This window comes from Capricornis sumatraensis, chromosome X (assembly GCF_032405125.1).
Source record: "Capricornis sumatraensis isolate serow.1 chromosome X, serow.2, whole genome shotgun sequence".
NCBI classification, from domain to species: Eukaryota; Metazoa; Chordata; class Mammalia; order Artiodactyla; family Bovidae; genus Capricornis; species Capricornis sumatraensis.
The window spans coordinates 58,734,317-58,753,780 of NC_091092.1; the positions used below are offsets into that span (position 1 = coordinate 58,734,317).

Consider the following 19,464-nt stretch of genomic DNA (forward strand, 5'->3'; position numbering starts at 1 on the left):
AAAGAAGCATGGAAATCGTGATCAGGACATAAGTCTATGATGCAAATAAAGTGGGGGAAAGTGAACACGAAGCAAGGAGTGGATTAGGAATGTGCAGAGCAAGTTTAGGGAATTCATTCATTCATTCATTCATTCACACATCCAGAATGTGTATGTGCTTGCCATGGGGCTAGGCTCTGAGACTTAGTGATGAAACAAAACAGACAAGTCCCCGCCCTGATGAAGTTTATTTCTTTGGTGAGGGCATCTGTCCATGGGTTTTAGAAGCAGGAGTGAGACATAGATCTGGATGAAGACTTATTGAACTCACCCTGGGGTATGGAAGGTAGAGGAGAGAACAGGCTGGGGATATGAAGGCAAAGAAACAATGAGTCAGAAGACTATGACAGGGTTGAGGCCAGGCCTAGGGCAGCAGCAGGCAGGATAGACACAGAAGAAGGTACTGGAAAGAAATTTCAGCAGTAGAACCAATAGCATTTGAGGATGGGGAGGAAATGTCAAGAATGACTCCTACCTAGGTTTGTAGACTGAGCATAGCTAGGGAGAGATGTGCCTTTCTCAAGATAAGGCACTGGGGCTGGGGCTGAGGTCAGAGAGTCATGTCAGTCTGGGACACATTGAGTCTAGGGGCCCAGTGACTGCCTCTAGGAGATAGAGCTGGCATGTGGGCACCTGAGGGTGTAGAGCTCAGGAAGGGCTTCTCAGTGAGGACAGCAGGGGCTAGGGGCATGGGCTGCTATCTCTAGGGTCCAGTGTATCCTGCGGGGTGGGGGCTGACTATGACTGGTGTCAGATATGCTGCATCAGTCCCATATTGATCTATAAAGAAATAAAGCCTCAGGTGGCAAAAGCAGTCCAAGTTTGGAAAGTTTCTGATGTGATGGTGTCCACACTAGAGGTTCCAGTCCCTTGTCAAAGGAGTGACCCTGCATGGTGTTCTGCCAGACCAGTTGGGCAGAGCCTTTTCCGTGTGTCCCACTGGAGGTTTCATTCATTCAGCAGATAGTTGTCAAGCATCTTTTCCATGGAGGTGCTAGCCTGGAGCCTGACCGCAGGGTGGCTGCTGATAGCCAGAGGCAAATTGGCACCAAGGACCCATGCCTGCTCAGTGAGTGCCAAGCCCTTGCTCTACCCTCAGCTTGGGGCTGCCTATCCACAGCTGAACCCCTTCTAACTGTCCCTCCAGACCTGGGGCGCAGGGGTCACTGCTGTGCCTGCTGCAGCCTTGGACAAGTCTCCTCCTAGTACTAAAGCCCAAGTCCCTTCCAGGCTGGCCCTGTGGTTAAGTGTGCTTTTTGAGCCATGCTACTTAGGTGTGAATCTGTAAAATGGGGATAGTAATAACATTAGCTTTGCCAGATTGCTGTGAGAATTAAAGAAGTCAACTTAGATCAAGTGCTAGTAGCCCATGGTAGCTACTTCCTGAACAAGAAGTTGCTCCCTACACCCCACCCCTCTTCTAGCTTCCTCTTGTTTCTCCTTGTCAATGTCTGCTTGCCTGCCCACCTCCCAGCCACCCGTGATGCACATGACCCTCCCCTTGGCACTGTTCTCTGCCTGCTGTTCAGGACTTTTTCTACTGCATTGGCTAGAATTGACTATCTGGGGCACTAGTTTCTGGCTGGGACTTAGCATCTGCTTCTCTGGGCTGTTTGTCATGGAAGAGTTCCCTTCTCAGTCACAGTGGAAATATTTTGGCTGGTATTATCTTGAATCTGAGGCCAGAATGGCCTGAATTATAAAAGAAGCTGAGAAACCTGGTCACCTGGAGGGTTTTGTCAGCCCTTTGGGAAGACCCACTGAAACCAGTGTCACTCACCAACAGTTAGTTCCCTCTTCTGAGCTCTGTTTTCTAAGATTCCTCAGAACTGTACCAAGATTTAGCCTGTATGTCTCCCTCCCCACCTCCCTGCCTGCCTTCCTTTCTTCCCTCCACCATTATGTATGGAGTGTTTCCCAGGAGCCAGCCCCAGTGCTGAGTAGGGATGCAGAGCATCACGAGCAGACACTGATGCCTGTCCTCAGGCACTGCTTGTACCTCTCCAGTGGGTCCTGGCAAGAGGGGTGGCATAGTCTGGACTCGGGCTTCATCCCAGGACTTTGAGAACTTGGCGAAGTGGTGCATGGGGAGAATGAGCAAGGACATATTCTTAGGGGAGAAATTTGAGTGCCAAGCTGCACTGAAGGCCAGAAGCTGAAGGCTTGAAGTCTCAGTCAGTCACAAATATTTAAAGGCCAACAGTGGTGATGCACTGAGTGTGATTTGGGACAAAATAAGCTGTCCTTATTCTTCAAGAGATGGGAATACCAGACCATCTGACCTGCCTATTGAGAAACCTGTATGCAGGTCAGGAAACAACAGTTAGAACTGGACATGGAACAATAGACTGATTCCAAATAGGAAAAGGAGTATGTCAAGGCTGTATATTGTCACCCTGCTTATTTAACTTACATGCAGAGTACATCATGAGAAACGCTGGGCTGGAAGAAGCACAAGCTGGAATCAAGGTTGCTGGAAGAAATACCAATAACCTCAGATATGCAGATGACACCACCCTTATGGCAGAAAGTGAAGAGGAACTAGAAAGCCTCTTGATGAAAGTGAAAGAGGAGAGTGAAAAAGTTGGCTTAAAGCTCAACATTCAGAAAACGAAGATCATGGCATCTGGTCCCATCACTTCATGGGAAATAGATGGGGAAACAGTGGAAACAGTGTCAGACTTTATTTTTTGGTCCCCAAAATCATTGCAGATGGTGACTGCAGCCATGAAATTAAAAGAAACTTACTCCTTGGAAGAAAAGTTATGACCAACCTAGAGAGCACATTGAAAAGCAGAGACATTACTTTGCCAACAAAGGTCCATCTAGTCAAGGCTATGATTTTTCCAGTGGTCATGTATGGATGTGAGAGTTAGATTCTGAAGAAAGCTAAACCCGAAGAATTGATGCTTTTGAACGGTGATGTTGGAGAAAGACTCTTGAGAGTCCCTTGGACTGCAAGGAGATCCAGCCAGTCCATTCTAAAGGAGATCAGCCTTGGGTGAAGGAATGATGCTAAAGCTGAAACTCCAGTACTTTGGCCACCTCATGCGAAGAGTTGACTCATTGGAAAAGAGTCTGATGCTGGGAGGTATTGGGGGCAGGAGGAGAAGGGGACGACAGAGGATGAGATGGCTGGATGTCATCACCAACTGGATGGACATGAGTTTGAGTGAACTCCAGGGGTTGGTGATGGACAGGGAGGCCTGGCGTGCTGCGATTCACGGGGTTGCAAAGAGTCGGACATGACTGAGTGACTGAACTGAACTGAACTGAACTGACTGAAGCTGTCCTTGTCCAAAGGCGGCCAGAGACTAATGTCCAACTGGGAGTTGGAAGGAAAGCCTGAAGCTCTTCAAAGAGAATCTGCTGTTACCCTTGTCTTTAGTACTGGGCAGTGGATGCCATCCGTACTTTTGTGACTGTGAATAATGTGTTTTACTTCCCTGGCTGCTTTTCAGGTTTCCCCATTATCAGTGGATTTGGGCAATTTGATTACAGTGTGCCTTGGTGTAGCTTTCTTCATGCTTTTTTCTCTTGGTTATCATTGAGCTTCTTATGTCTGTGGATTTGTAGTTTTTTTAAAAAAAATCAGATTTGGAAAAATTTTGACCATTACATCTTTAAATACACTTCCTACCTCTCCCTCCTTTGGGAACTTCAAGTACACCTCTATTAAAGCCACTTGAAATTTTCCCACAATTTGCTGATGCTTCGCTCTTTCTTTTTCTGATTCTTTTTTTTCCCCCTCTGTGCTTCCCTTTGAATAGTTTTATTGTGTTGTCTGCATGTTCACTGATATCTTCTTGTGAAATAGCTGATCTCTTGTTGATCTCATCTAGTATGTTTTTTATCTCATAGTTTATAGTTTTCATATTTAGAAGTTTGATTTGGGTCTTTTCATATATTCTATACCCTTATGTAACTTTTTGAACATATGGAATACAGTTATATTAACTGTTCTAATACCCCTGTCTAGTAATTTTGTATTTGTGTCAGTTCTGGGTTTATTTTGGTTGGTAGTTTCATCTTTATTTTGGAGAAATCATTTGTATACCTGGTAAACTTTAAGTGGTTGCAACACATTATGAATTTCATTCTGGAGGGCATATCTGACCCCTGTTACTCCATCTTCTTCAGAAGCAGAACTGTCATGTACTCCTTTAAAATCAACAAATTGATATAGCAGAGTTCTAATCTGAGTAGTAGAAGTAGAGAGAGAGTAATGTACCGGGAAAGTGCAAATATTCATTGAACACCTACCATGTACCAGGCACTGAGAAAAGATGGTAGCTTGGACTTAAATGTTAATGGTGGAGACAGTGAGAAGTGGTCGGATATAGGGTATGTTTGGAAGGTAGAGACAACGTGAATTGCATATGACCAGGTGAATCACATAGGTGTGAGGGTATGAAGGGGCTTCCCAGGTGGTGCTAATGTAAAGAACCCGTCTGCCAATGCAGGAGATGCCAGTTCAGTCCCTGGGTCTGGAAGATTTCCTGGAAGAGGGCGTGGCAACCCACTCCAGTATTGTTCCCTGGGAAATCCCATGGGCAGAGGAGCCTGGCGGGCTATAGTCCACAGGGTCACAAAGAGTCAGACATGACTGAAGTAACTTAGCAGCAACAGCAGCAGAAGGTATGAAAGAAAGGAAGGAGTGAAGGATGACTTCAAGGCATTTTAAAACATTTATTGGAACATAGTTGATTTACAATGTTGTGCTAGTTTCAGGTATACAGCAATACCAGTTATACATATAACATATATTCATTCTTTTTCAGATTCTTTTCTCATATAGGATGTAAGAGTATTGAGTAGAGTTCCCTGTGCTATACAGTAGATTCTTGTCAGTTTTTGACTTGGGAGAACTGCATCACCTTTATTGAGATGCAGATGCGTACTGGAGGATAAGGTTTTGAGGGGAAAGATCAACTATTCAGTTTTGGACATATTCAGCCTGTGATGTCTATTCACGTGGTAATGTCAGGGAGATAAACTGGAGTCCAGGAGAGAGGCTGGTTAGGTGTTGAAATTTGCAAGTCATCAGTATACAGACGTGTTTAAAGCCAGAAGACTAGATGAAGAAATGATGAAGAAAGAAAATATAAGACATCTACTCAAACACTGAGTTCAGGACACTCCAAAGTTTAGAACTAAGAAAGAGGAGGAGGCTTCATCAGAGGGCACTAAGAAGAAGTGGCAGGTGAGGCAGGAGGAGAATCAGGAGCATGGAACCCGTTATTTCAAGGAGAGAGTGTCTAAACTGTACTGAATGCTGCTGAGAAACACAGATGTGGACAGAGAACTGACTCTGAGGATGAAGTGTGTTCATGGCTTTCCCTTTTATTCTGGGAGAAATACTGAGGTCAGAGACTCTGCAGACTCATCTTTCTCACCCCAGGCCCTTGGAGGCCTGGTGCACAGCAGGTGTCTTGGCCATATGCATGGAATGAATGAATAAATAAAAGGGCACTGGGCAGCAGTGAGACTTGAATGAGCCACAGACTGGAAAGTAGTAGCTCTGGCTTCTAGCCTTGGCTATATTTCTAACTTGTTTCTTCTGTTCCTGGTCTTAACATCTCAGAAGGATTCAGCCTCACAATGCTTTCAGCCAGGGTCCGAGAGACTCTTGGGACCAGGCTGGTGTTTCTGTAAAAGTCTTGGGCTGGATGTTCAACTTGTGGACGAGGAGAAAAGAGGCCCAGAAGTGCACCACAATTGATGTTGGGTTTTTTGTGGAAATAGGGTGTCTTACTCTTGGTTTGGGGCTTCCCAGGTGGCGCTAGTGGTAAAGAACCTGCAGGAGACATAAAGAGACATGGGTTTGATCCCCGGGCTGGAAAGATCCCCCAGAGAAGGAAATGGCAACCCATTCCAGTATCCTTGCCTGGAGAATCCCACGGACAGAGGAGCCTGGTGGGCTACAGTCCACAGGGTCTCAAAGACTCGGACACGACTGAGTGACTTAACATGCACACACACATTCTTGGTTTGAAGGCCTCCCTCCTATCTATGTTCACTGTCCATCTCTTGTCTTTGCCAACTATATTTGCTGTCTTCCTCATGCAGCTTAGCCCTGCGTGGACACTTGCTTGGTTTCCCCAGTGCATCTACTGTTGCCTGATGCCTCTGAAAATGAAACCCTTCCTGTTTCGCTGAAAATGCTGGGGGTTGGCATGAGTGAGCCTCTTCACCTGTCTCTCACTCTTCCCTAGCTGCATCTAACATGTTTGCTTATCACCTCCTCCCCTTTCTGGCCTGTTCATCCAGCCCCTCTGCTCCATGTTCTTCATAAGTCACCTCTCACATCCTCATCTGTCATGAGCTCCAGCCCTAACTGTGGTTATGTGTGTGCTAAGTCACTCAGTCATGTCTGACTCTTTGCGACCCCATGGACTGTAGCCCTCTAGGCTCCTCTGCTCATGGGATTCTCCAGGCAAGAATACTGAGTGGATTGCCATGTCCTCCTCCAGGGGATCTTCCTGACCCAGGGACTGAACCCTTCTCTCTTCATCTCCAGCACTGGCAGGCAGGTTCTTTACCAGCAGTAGCGCCAACTGGGGTTAGGAGCACAGATATTTTCACTGTCTATCGAATCCCTTCTCAAACCTTTTAATTTGCTTCCTTACGTCCTTTCTGTACAATGGTAAAAATAATACCAACACAAAAAGTTTACAAATTTACATCTCCCAGTTCCCACTCTCTCTCCCTCAAGCTTCTAGAAAGAGTTAGCTACATTCCCCATCTATTGTTCCTCACCTCCTATCATTCAATCAGAAACCTTGCAAACATGCCCTCTTTGCTTTTGACGAGGTAGCCAGTGAGGCCCCTAGCATTCGACACAGGGCCGCTCCAGCTCTCATCTCAGGCTCCTCCCTTCCTGAGACTCCCTCTCCTGGGGCCTGGCCTCCATAATCTCCTCAGAACTCTCCCCTCAGCCTCCTCTGCTCTTATGCTACAAGAGTGCTCCTCCCCTCTGAGAGCTTGAACTGCCAGCAACCCTGATGGTGTCCACATCTTCCCTCCAGTCCAGGCCCCACTGAGCATGGGGCTGGTCAGACACTCGCTTCAGGCTTGGAGGGTGACTGGAAAGGCTGAGACTAGGCCAGGGCCTTGGGGACAGAGGACAGTGAATGGAAAGATTTTTTGACACTTTGTAGAGGGGATAATAAACTGAGAAGGAAACTGCTTGGAGGTGGTGACTGAAGGTTTCTGGCTTGGGTGACTGGGTAGAGGGTAGGCCATGTTCTGAGGTGGGGAAATTAGAGGGGAAGCCACTTTGTAGGTGAAGGTGTCAAGCTGAGTTTTAGCTAGGTTGAGTTTGAGGCACCTCAAAAAAGAAGATGCCTGACAGAGACTGGAGAGATGGGTGGGTACCTTGGAAGAGATGCCTGGCTGGGGACGTGATGGTAACTGAAGCCTGGGACTGGATGAACTTTCTGGAGAGAGCATGTAGACCAGAAGCACTGGCCTAACTACCTGTGGGCTGTGGATAGCTGACCGCCCAGGTGCCCACCATGAGCAGCCCAAGGGGCAGTTCTCCTGAAGGGCAGTGTGGGTGGCAGCCAGACGGAGGAAAGAGCTTGTTTCTGGCAGAGAAGAAGCAGGGATCATGGGAGAGGAATCTGTCTTGGTGCCAGAAACTCAGAGAGGGCATATGACTTGTCATGTGCCCCCAGGGCTGCCCCCCTTGTGGGCTCAGGGCCACTGCTATCCCAGATGACCAGGAGGGATGAGAGGGGTCCGAGTGCTGGCAAACAGGGCCAATGCTGGCTCTCTATCAGCAAGAAGCTATCCTGAGTCCTCGGCCTGGAGTTTGCAGTCTCCCTGGGCTGGCCTTGGCCTCCTCTGCCTTCTTCCTATAAGCAGAGCTCACTCTGTACTCTGGGTCCCGCCTCCCACAACAGTGTCCTCTACACCCCTGCCATGGACAGGACCATTACTTCCACTGCTCCACCCCAGTCATTCAGCCACTGAACAGGTCTCTACTGAGTACCACTCATGAGCCAATGTTCCAGCCCCACTTCAGCTTCAGGCTTCCGGGAGGCCAGCCCTGAAAGCCTGCTTAGCGCAGGTGGCCCCAGCTTTGTTTGCATTGCTTGGAACTTTCTGTCACCATGGTTGGCCACCTCTCGGGTCCAAGTGAGGACACAGGGATGCCAGTTCCTGTCCCTCAGGTGCCCTTATTAGCATCCCGGTGATGCATTCCCACAGGGAGCAGCGGGTGAGAGGCTCTGAAGCTGCTTGTTATTACCACTCACCACAGAGCTTGACGTGCCTGCTGTCACCATGGGGACCGCTTCCGAAGCTGGAGAAGGCTGGGCTCCAGTAGAAGCTCCAGCAGTTGGGGCCACTGGTCATCTGAGGGGTATGCTTATCCTTTCTAAGCAAATCTGGCAGGGCAGCCTCAGTGGGGAAGGGCTGTCGCACCCTCCCTGACCCTGTGCAAGACACATTTGGAACACCAGGTCTCTCTTCCGGACTTTTCCTTTTCAGGATGCTCCTTCTTGGTCTGTTTTGTGGCTCTCTCCTCCTCTTTTCAATTCTTAAATGTTGGGGTTCTCCAGAGATCTTCCTGTGTGACCTCGCCCACTTGTTCTCCCTCAGTCTCCACCCCCAGTGGCTTCTTCCTTCTCTCGGGCTTCATCTCTACTGTCTTCTCCAGACTTCTCCACTGCGCATCTCTCCACCTCTCTGCTCCCTCCAGGCCAGCCTCCACTTAGCAGTCAGAAGGCTCTTTCTCTAATATAACACTGTCCTTGTCATCCTCCTGCTTAGCCCTTGCAAAGCTCCCCATAGCCCAAAGGAGAAAGTATTCACTTGTACCACTTCTTATAGAGCCCGTGGGTGCTCTCCTTTCTCTCGTCTCACCCTCAGTCCCACTCACTGTTTGTTCCTCAGCTTCAGGGTGCTTGAAAGAATGTGACTGAGGCTTAAAGGAAGGACCCCCAGAGTCCACGTCCCTGGTGCAGAAGTCAATGGGAGGCAGGAGTCTCACCTGCGGACAACCAGACAGCTGAGCAGGCAGGTGACAGCTTCTTTGGGCCAAAGAGGTACATCTCCTCTCATGGGGCAGGAATTCGGGGGCAGTGACTAGTTTGGCGGTGCTCAGTGGCTTCAGTCTCTGCCAGATAGCTGCAAACAGGGTCGCTGGAAGATGGCTAAAATAGGTTTTTTCTTGTTTTGTTTTAGCTTGGTTAGTTCACGTGTCAGAGAATTCATTCTGGTAAAAGAAAAAGAAACACACCCTGAAGTTTCGCACAGTTTGCCTTTTAAATAACCTGTCAGGGTGGGGAGAGCACCAGCATCTTGCCCTGTACCACCATAGCAGTACTGCAGGGAGCTGGGGTTTGCCAGCTGGGCCCTGGTGCTGTTCTCAGTGCTCACCTGAGCTTCTTATGTGGGTACTGGGGTCTTCTGTGAACTTTCTTTTGGCTTCTCCCTGGCAGGTGAGGGTCCTGGTTGTACATGGAGGATGACAGAAAAAGCCAATGGCGTGAAGAGCTCCCCAGCCAATAACCACAACCACCATGCCCCTCCTGCCATCAAGGCCAATGGCAAAGATGACCACAGGGCCAGCAGCCGGTGAGTCTGTTGAGGCTGGACCATTTCAGAGATGGCCTTGAGCCTGCTACTTCCTCCCAGCTCTGCCTCATTGTCACAGAGTAAACAATCCTTGGCTCAAGTGCAGCCTCTAAAAGGACCATGGGATTTCTAGGTTTTCTCCTAGGAAGGGGGAGGGCTAATCGGATATGAAGCATGCACAGAAACAAACAAACAAAAAAAGCCTTCAGTCAATACTGCTCCTTCCTCTGTAGGCCACAGTCTGCGGCCGATGATGACACCTCCTCAGAGCTACAGCGACTGGCAGAGATGGATGCCCCCCAGCAGAGGAGGGGTGGCTTCCGCAGGTGAGTCTCACCACTGCCCTGCTACTATCCCCTCCCTCCCGTGGGGCCTGTCAGATCATGTGGTCCTCTTGGTCCCAGGGGCCTTTCTAACAAGAGCTCTAGGAAGCCCTGTCAGCCCTGCCCTAGCTCAATTTTTCTCTCTAGAGAAAGCTCCTGTCAGCAAGTTTGGAGGGGCTGGTGGAGGTTTCTCTTCAGACTTGTCTGTGGCAGTGTCAGGAAGAGACTGTCTTCCCAGCAGAGGGGCTCAGGTGGAGGGCTCTGAGGTCTCCAGCCAAGAGTTGTAGTCTCCATGCAGAAATCAGAAAGCCTGAAGCAATCTTTCTCCTGACTTGTCCTCCCTCAGCGCCATCTCCATTTTACCCCAGAGACCCCGTGTTTGTTCTTCAGAATCGACAGAAATGACACCTCCTACAGGAAGTCTTCCCAGAGTAGCCTCTTCAGGCTGCTGGGCTGAGTCATGCCCAAGCCCCATCCCCTGTCCTGGGCGTGGGTCCTCTCTCCAAAGCACAGGCCTCTTATGCCTCACGCTCTCTCTCTCTGCTCTAGGATTGCACGCCTGGTGGGGGTCCTCAGAGAGTGGGCTAACAGGAACTTCCGTGAGGAGGAGCCTAGACCTGACTCATTCCTTGAGCGTTTCCGGGGGCCTGAGCTCCACACCGTGATAACACAGCAAGGGGACAGCAAAGGCGACAAGGACGGCGAGGGAAAGGGCACTAAGTATAGCAGTCCAGCCTGAGGGATGGGAAGGGCCCCAAGCATGTGTTGGGAGGGTTTGGTGGGGTTCCTCAGACCGCAGCCAGGGAGGCCTGCTGTGCTTTCAACTAAAATGTTCTTTGGTCTGTGCCCAGAGTCTTTCTAATGGCCAGTGACTCACTGGCCACGGGATCCCCTGCTGGCTCCTCTCACCATCGCCACTGATTCACAGAGCTTCTCCTGCTGCTCAGGAAGCAAGGGGCAAGGGCACGTGGATGTGGGTGGGAAGAGGACTCAGCCAAGGGTGCAGAGGAGGGTGCAACTAGAGAGTGCTGTGGAGCCCATGTCAACCCCAGCGCCCATGTGAGTGCACAGTTGGGGTGTGAAGAGGCCATGCTGGAGGCTGCCTGGCTGGTGGTGGAGGGAGGAGGCCCCGAAACAAGTGAGCAAGACAGAGGGAGTGGGGAGGCCAGAGAAGGCAGGTCTGGAGGGCCTCTTCTTTGAGGAAGGAGTAGGCGATGGGGGATGTCTGGCCAGGCCGACATTCCCTACCTCTGACCAGTAGAGGAAAAGCGCTCCCGCCAAGGCAGGACCCGGCATCTGGAAAAGTCATTCGGGAGCTGGAGGCCAGACCAAACAGCGGGGACGGGCAGGAAGCACATTCACTTTGAGGCCCTCTCTCTTCCCAGGAGGGATGCGGGGACCTGCCCTGAGCCCTCATCACCATGCTGTGTAAGTCCCTCCCTGGGGCCTGAGGCCTGCCTCAGTGACAGCACTCTCCCTCACGCACCCTCTTGGCAAGAGGCCTCCAGAGAGCACAAGAGTCAATGGGCCCACGTAGGGTCAAAATCAGAAGAAGGCTGTTTCTTACCCACCAAGCTCTAGTTAGATGCCCAGTGCCAGGCGGTGGCTTTCTCATAGATGAGGCCCTAAGAAAACCCATGCATCACCCTGGGCATCCTGCAAGGCACTGCATTTTCAGGGTCCTCTGGCCTCTGGGAACCACGGTGCTGCCACATCAGGGAGCTGGTTCCCAAGCCTGGTCTCTGTGTGTCTCCTCAGGAAGAAGTTTGAACTCTTTGTCTTGGACCCAGCCGGGGACTGGTACTACCGCTGGCTTTTTCTCATTGCCTTGCCCGTCCTCTACAACTGGTGCCTATTGGTGGCCAGGTGAGCAGAAAGTGGTCCGGGAGGGGGTGGCCCAAGCAACCTGGTCCAGCTGTGGACACAGAGCCCATGCTACCTCAGTCATTCATTCACCAGAGGTTTAACTGAGCACCTAATGGATGCCAGGCTCAGTGCTCAGGGTTAGGGACCATGTGTGAACAAGGCACACATGGTCTCTGAACTCCTGGAGCTCTCAGGCTTATGGGAACACTGACAGTGAACCTGAATACACCAGTGCTCAAGCCAACTTCAGGGACTGGAGGCTGGGAGCTACTGATACTAGAGAAAAGGCAGTCAGGGTGAACCTCTCCAAGGAGGTGGTGCCTTAGCTAAGACCTGGGTGATGAGAGAGGGTCTGGAGGACTGCAGGTAAAGTGTTGGAGAGGCAGGTGCAGGCTGGCGCTGCAGGCTTTGTGCGCCAAGGAGGGGGCTGGGTTTCATTCGAAGTGTAACCAAGTAGTCAGAGTAAATTGCTCCTATTTTTGACTTGTACACTCACTGAGTCATCCTGGGTTCTATCCCTTCCTTTGCCCTCTCCCGTGGCCCCTACCCACCCAGGCAGCAAGATTCAATTCCTCCTAACACTCTCCTGCAATCTCCAACCTCTCTTCATTCCCACTGCCTTGAGTCTAAGCCCAGCTACCATTCTCTCTTGGGTGGGTTGGCCAGTGCTCCATGTTGGGTTCTCAGTAGGTGTGTGTTGAAGAGCCAAACATGGAGGCTAGTCAGCTGTGTATTGTGGGCATTCTTCCAATGACTCATTTTTCATTCAACTCACTTCTGTTGAATACTTGAATCCTGGGCTAGGATGTGGTCTGGGCTAGCACATGGGGCACCAGGTATGTTGTAATACTAAGAGGTGGTCTCTGTCTCCGTGGAGCTCACAGTCCAGTGGGTCAGACAGACAAGTAATGTTCAGGAGCAAAGTCTATGTATAATAAGGGTTGGAGTAGGAGTTACTTGTGAATCCGTGTCTTCTGGGCAGCAGACTGACTGTGACTCATCAGTGCCCCTGGTGGCCTTCCCAAGCTCTGCTTGTGGCCAATCAGTTTGGGGACTTCAGGAGTCATTGGATGGCTTTGAGGGTGAAGCCCAGCACTGTCTTCCTGCAGAGCCTGCTTCAGTGACCTGCAGAAAGGTTACTACATAGTGTGGCTTGTGCTGGATTACGTCTCAGATGTGGTCTACATCGCAGACCTCTTCATCCGACTGCGCACAGGTAAGTGATAACTGGGATGCACAGGCAGGAGCATGACCCCTGAGTCCAAAGGCTTGAATCCAAATTCTCAGGAAATCCCCTTGGCATGGTGTTAGCCTCAACTATCTGGCTGGGACACAGGCTGATGCCTTTCCCTCTTTGAATCTCAACTTGCCTACATGCTCAGTGAGTTTGGGATCTGAGGGTGATTTCTTAGGATACTTATGGCCAGCTATACTGTGTGAGCCTCCTATATACCCTTTTTGGGAAGGAGGGTTCAGTAATCATATGCTCCTTCCTGAGCATTAGTCTATTAGGAGGGACAGGTATGAAGTCAGAGGTGATATACATTGGCTTGTGTCTCCACTAGGTTTCTTGGAGCAGGGGCTACTGGTGAAAGATACCAAGAAGTTGCGGGACAACTACATCCACACCATGCAGTTCAAGCTGGATGTGGCCTCCATCATCCCTACAGACCTGATCTATTTTGCTGTGGGGATCCACAACCCTGAGGTGCGCTTCAACCGCCTGCTACACTTTGCCCGCATGTTTGAGTTCTTTGACCGCACTGAGACACGCACTAGCTACCCCAACATCTTCCGAATCAGCAACCTGATCCTCTACATCTTGGTCATCATCCACTGGAATGCCTGCATCTACTATGCCATCTCCAAGTCCATCGGCTTTGGGGTAGACACCTGGGTTTACCCCAACATCACTGACCCTGAGTATGGCTACCTGTCTAGGGAGTACATCTATTGCCTTTACTGGTCTACACTGACCCTCACCACCATTGGGGAGACACCGCCCCCTGTAAAGGATGAGGAGTACCTGTTTGTCATCTTTGACTTCCTGATTGGTGTCCTCATCTTTGCCACCATTGTGGGAAATGTGGGCTCCATGATCTCCAACATGAATGCCACCCGGGCTGAGTTCCAGGCCAAGATTGATGCCGTCAAACATTATATGCAGTTCCGAAAGGTCAGCAAGGAGATGGAAGCCAAGGTCATTAGATGGTTTGACTACTTGTGGACCAATAAGAAGAGTGTGGATGAGCGGGAAGTCCTCAAAAACCTGCCAGCCAAGCTTAGGGCTGAGATAGCCATCAACGTCCACCTGTCCACACTCAAGAAAGTGCGCATCTTTCAGGACTGTGAGGCTGGCCTGTTGGTGGAACTGGTATTAAAGCTCCAGCCTCAGGTCTTCAGCCCTGGGGACTACATTTGCCGCAAGGGGGATATTGGGAAAGAGATGTACATAATCAAGGAGGGAAAATTGGCAGTGGTGGCTGATGACGGTGTCACTCAGTATGCCCTGCTCTCGGCTGGGAGTTGCTTTGGAGAGATCAGTATCCTTAATATTAAGGGCAGCAAAATGGGCAATCGGCGCACAGCCAACATCCGCAGTCTTGGCTACTCTGATCTGTTCTGCTTGTCCAAGGATGATCTTATGGAAGCTGTGACTGAGTACCCTGATGCCAAGAGGGTCTTGGAGGAGAGAGGCCGGGAGATTCTGATGAAGGAGGGCTTGTTGGATGAGAATGAGGTGGCAGCCAGCATGGAAGTAGATGTGCAGGAAAAGCTAGAACAGCTGGAGACCAACATGGACACCTTGTACACTCGTTTTGCCCGCCTGCTGGCCGAGTACACGGGAGCCCAGCAGAAGCTCAAGCAGCGCATCACAGTTTTGGAAATCAAGATGAAGCAGAATAATGAGGATGACTACCTGTCAGATGGGCTGAACAGCCCGGAGCCACCTGCTGAGAAGCCATAATGGCTTAGCCCAATTGCCCTTCCAGCCTTGGCCTTGACCCCAGGGCTGAAGAGCTGTGTAGGTCCCCACATATATATGCATTACCACATCCCCTTGAATTCTCCCAGAAGCTTCTCTGCTGGAAGGTTTAGGGCTCGATCATCCAGAAGCCCTCCTCCAAGTCCGACTAACAGCTAATCTTGTGCAGGTCACAGACTGTGCTTAGCTTGGCTTCCAGAAGCTTCAGCCTGTCTAAGTTTGAGGAAGAAAGAGAAAAGGAGCAGCTCTCCAGGCTCTTTTGCATCTGGTTACCTCCCACTTGGTTCTTTTCTGTGTTCTGAATATGTCCATTTCCCTGCAGCAGTACGTAGTTAGAACACTGGCTGCAGACACCTAGCACTGGTCCCAGTGTCCTTTTTCCAAGGCAGGCAAAAGGTGTGGAGGGGGGAAGGGAGGAGATGCTCACTCCAAGTCCTGCTCTGCTGATTCCTCTGTCTGCCAACCCAGAGTGGGAACCCTGTGGTCTTCTCTGGACCAGGGGGAGGAGGATGCTCCTGGTCTCCAATCCACCCCAGGGCATGGAGTGAGGAACTAGCAGGTGGCCAGCAGGCAATGCACCTGGAGAAGGCAGTGGGCAGGAGTCTGGCCATCACCCCTCTATGCAGAGCATTTCTCAGGAGGCTCTGAGGCTGATGGTGGGTGGATGACTCTTCAAGTTAACATCTGCAGTAGAGACACTTACAAGTTAATAAATTCCTCTGAACTCTTTGCTCCACTCTGCTATTAAGATTCTCTCCCTTCCTCCCTCCCAACCCATCTCTTTTCCCCTTATTTCTCTCTTCCCTTACCCAAGACTCTGCCTGGAATCCCCTGTGCTGTTTTTTGCTGCCTGTCTAAGCCCTACTAGGGCTTCCCTCATAGCTCAGTTGGTAAAGAATCTGCGTGCAGTTCAGGAGCCCCTGGTTTGATTCCTGGGTCAGGAAGACCCCCTGGAGAAGGGCTAGGATACCCACTCCAGTATTCTTGGGCTTCCCTTGTGGCTCAGCTGGTAAAAGGACCTGCCTGCAATGAGGGAGACTTGGGTTCAACCCCTAGGTTGGGAAGATCCCCTGGAGAAGGGAAAGGCTATCCACTCCAGTATAGTCCATGGGATCGCAAAGAGTCGGACATGACTGAGCCACTTTCACTTTCACTTTAAGCCCTACTGGTCCTTCTGTACTCAGCTCAGGTACCACATTTTGGGAGAAGGTTCCCTTGTCTGAATCAGCTTCCATACTAGGCAATCTTGAGTCTAGGCTCTAGGCTGCTCTAGGCTGCTCGTGAGTCTCAGTCCTGGCTCTTTATCACACGGTGGGATCTGTTTTGATGCATCTGGTTTCCACTGTGGGCTTTCTGTGGGCAGGGCCGAGACAACCTCTCTCACTGCTCTGCTGGCAGCCTTGGAGACATGCCTGGCACAAAGGAGGTGTTTGGAGAAGTTTAGTCACTGGGGTGATAAGCGAGCACATCCAAACTCCTATGCTTGCATTTGCCAGCAACCATGTCTTTACAGTCATGCAGGCTACATCTGGGGATTTGGGAAGGCTCTCCTGAAGGTGTAGATACTTGAGTGGGTACCACCAGGTGATCCGGGGCCTGAAGAACATTGCTAACTAGTGTACAGGGAGATCTAGCTGCAGACTCGGGTGTCTCTGTGCATATCAGTTATCTCTCTCTATCTCTCTATTAATAGTGGTTCAGCACACACACAATTTTTCCGTAATTTTAACATTTATCTTTGTTTTTAAAGTGTACAATTTGGTACTGTTAAGTATATTTACGTTGCTGTGCAACCAATCTCCAGAACTCAGTTCACGCTGTGAAACTGAAACTCAGCCTCCAGTAAGCAGTCTTTCCTCAATTCTCCCTCCCTCCAGCTCTAGCAATCACCATTCTGCCTTTCCTCTCTAAGAATTTGACTGCTCTGGATACGTCACATAATGGAATCATATAATGTAGGTCCTTTTGTGACTGACTTATCTCACTTAGCATAATATTCTCAAAGTTCATCATGTTGTAAAAGCTGTCAGAATTTTCTTCCTTTTTTAAGGCTGAATAACATTCCATTGTATGGATAGACTGCATTTTACTTATCTACATATCCATCAATGAATACTTGCATTGTTTTCATCGTTTGGTTACTATGGATAATGCTACTATGCATATGAGCCTACAATTGTCTGTTCCAGTTCCTGCTGTCACTTTTTGGAGTGTATACCTAGAAGTAGAATTGCTGCATCATGGAGCAATTCAATGTTTAATTTTGAACAGTATGAAACGCCATACTGTTTTCCACAATGACTACACCATTTTACATTCCCACTAACAGTGTACAAGGGTCCACATCCTCACTAGCACTTGTTGCTTTCTGCTTTTTTTTTTGTCTTTCACAGTAGCCATCTTAATAAGTGTGAGTTGGTATCTCTTTGTAGTTTTGAGATTCACTTCCCTGATGTAATTATTGACATTGAGCATCTCTTTGTATGCAGCTGACTGGACCATTTTCTTTTGTAGAGAAATGTCAATTTAGTTCTTTGCTCAATTTTTGATTGGATTATTTCTTTTGTTGTTGTTGAGTTGTAGCAGTTCTTTATATATTGTGGCAATTAACCCAAACCAGTTATATTATTTGCAAATTTCCTCCATTCCATGGGTTGTCTTTTCACTCTGTTGATCATGCCCTCTGATGCACAGAAAATTCTAGTTTTGATGTAGTCCAGTTTATTTTTTCTTTTGTTGCCTGAATTTTGGTGTCACCATTTATTTTTATTGGAATTAATTCTTTTAGGGAGACTTCTTTTAAAATTTAATGTAATTTCTTGACTTCTTCTGTAGCTTACAGTGGTAAATTGTAATCAGGGGAAGACTTACTTGCAGAGATCTGGACCATGTTCCATGCCTAGGCCCTGGTGACTGAGTGGCAGCGGCAGGGTGGCAGCATTTGTGATGGGCCAGTGTTCTCTGAATGCCCTCCCTTAGGGTATAGGACTGAAAGAAAAGGCTCTCCCCGTCACTTCCAGAGAGGCTAGGCCACTAGGAGTTGGAATCCCTGGAGACCCAGCCAGATGCTTGCCCAGACTCTCATGGCTAAGGCTGTGCTAAGGCCATCAGTTTCCACAATCTGCTAAGACTGGAAGTAGACATTAGTTTTGTAGCCCTAGGATGGCACTGGGCCCAGAGGCAGGAGGATGACTGCACTGAAGAATATGGCCTTGGTTTCTGCAAGACGTCTACAGCATTTCACCCTCAGTCCAGCACCAATGGGTGCCTGATTTCCAGTCCACATCAACCAGGTGAACATGGCATTTTGGATCTGGTTTTCCCCCGGGAACAGCAAGTGACACATCTGGGTCACAGGGGGAGCTCACTGGTTTGAGATGCAGACTTCAGGGCTCTCAGCTCTCACTTGCTTCTCCACTTCCCTTTCCCTAGACCTCCTTAAGTTTAATCACCCATTTGTGTGTGTGTGTGTGTGTGGTGCCTTGAATGCCTATGTTCTCTTAGGTGTCTAGGATTTTTCTCATGCTGTTCCCTCTTCCTGGATCAGTCTTTTCTGCCTTTTCTTCTAAGACTCAGCTCCTCCTTCTCTGAGCCTTCACAGACTCAAAGCCTTCAAGGCGAGACCCCCTTGCACCCAGACTGCCAGTGACTGTTTGGCAATTGGTCTCTTCTCATCTAAACACAGTTTAAAGTGAAAGTGGCTCAGTCGTGTCAGACTCTTTGCAACCCCCTGGACTATACAGTCCATGAAACTCTCCAGGCCAGAATACTGGAGTGGGTAGCCTTTCCCTTCTCCAGGGGATCTTCCCCACTCAGGGATCGAACCCAGGTCTCCCGCATTGCAGGCAGATTCTTTACCAGCTGAGCCATCAGGGAAGCCCAAGAATACTGGAGTGGGTAGCCTATCCCCTTTCCAGGGGATCTTCCTGACCCAGGAATTGAACCGAGGTCTCCTGCATTGCAGGCGGATTCTTTACCAACTGTTCATTGAGAAAAGGATGAAGGAGCAACAGCGGGAATATCCGTGCAGCTTGGGGCGTGTGAGCGTGTGAATGTGTGTATGTGGGCACCTATGTTAAGCCCCATGTGAGCACTTGGGTGTGGACCTTAGGCAGACAGTGTTCCTCTCTGTGCTCTCCATCAGCCTGCCCAGCCCCCTCCTCAGTTGCTCTCTCTGCAACAACGTGACTGGCTCCTGCTTGTCTCTGGCCGCCACCCCCGCTTCTCTCCCATAACTGGCTGTAATATAAGAACTGAAGTACATTTTCCATTATGTGTCGTTTTTATTCAGCACAGTCTGAAGTTCCCTGCTCTTAAAAAATGTTTAAATTGGAATGTTTTTTCTTTTCCTCTGAACACACCCACGAAGGTAAATTGCCCTCTTGGTATATGGTCATGAATTTGTTTTTCTCTGCGTTGATGACCTTCTACAGAAAACAGAAGCCCTTTCTCCTGCCCACCACTTTCCCTCCCCTTTCAGTCTGACCCTCAGTGGCTCCTGCCTGGCTTGCAGACTGCCACCCCCACGTTGGCCCAGCCCAAGTCTCAGACTCAGCACTTTCTATCTGTCCCTCAGTCTGGAGCCTAAAGCTAGTGTGATCTCTTGCCCCCTCCGGGCGGGGGGAGGTGTGGGGGCGTGGTGGGCAAGGCAGAAGTTTCCTCTCT

The 19,464-nt window shown here is 49.6% G+C and overlaps 1 protein-coding gene across 1 annotated transcript; it reads left to right on the forward strand.

Annotated features, from left to right (window-relative positions):
* Positions 1-9,514: 9,514 nt before the first annotated feature.
* CNGA2 (cyclic nucleotide gated channel subunit alpha 2) lies at positions 9,515-14,781 on the forward strand. Its single transcript, XM_068962668.1, has 6 exons — positions 9,515-9,624; positions 9,858-9,950; positions 10,497-10,667; positions 11,706-11,813; positions 12,923-13,029; positions 13,379-14,781. Exons 1-6 carry the CDS (start codon positions 9,515-9,517, stop codon positions 14,779-14,781), a joined length of 1,992 nt encoding a protein of 663 aa, XP_068818769.1.
* The last annotated feature ends 4,683 nt before the right edge of the window (positions 14,782-19,464 follow it).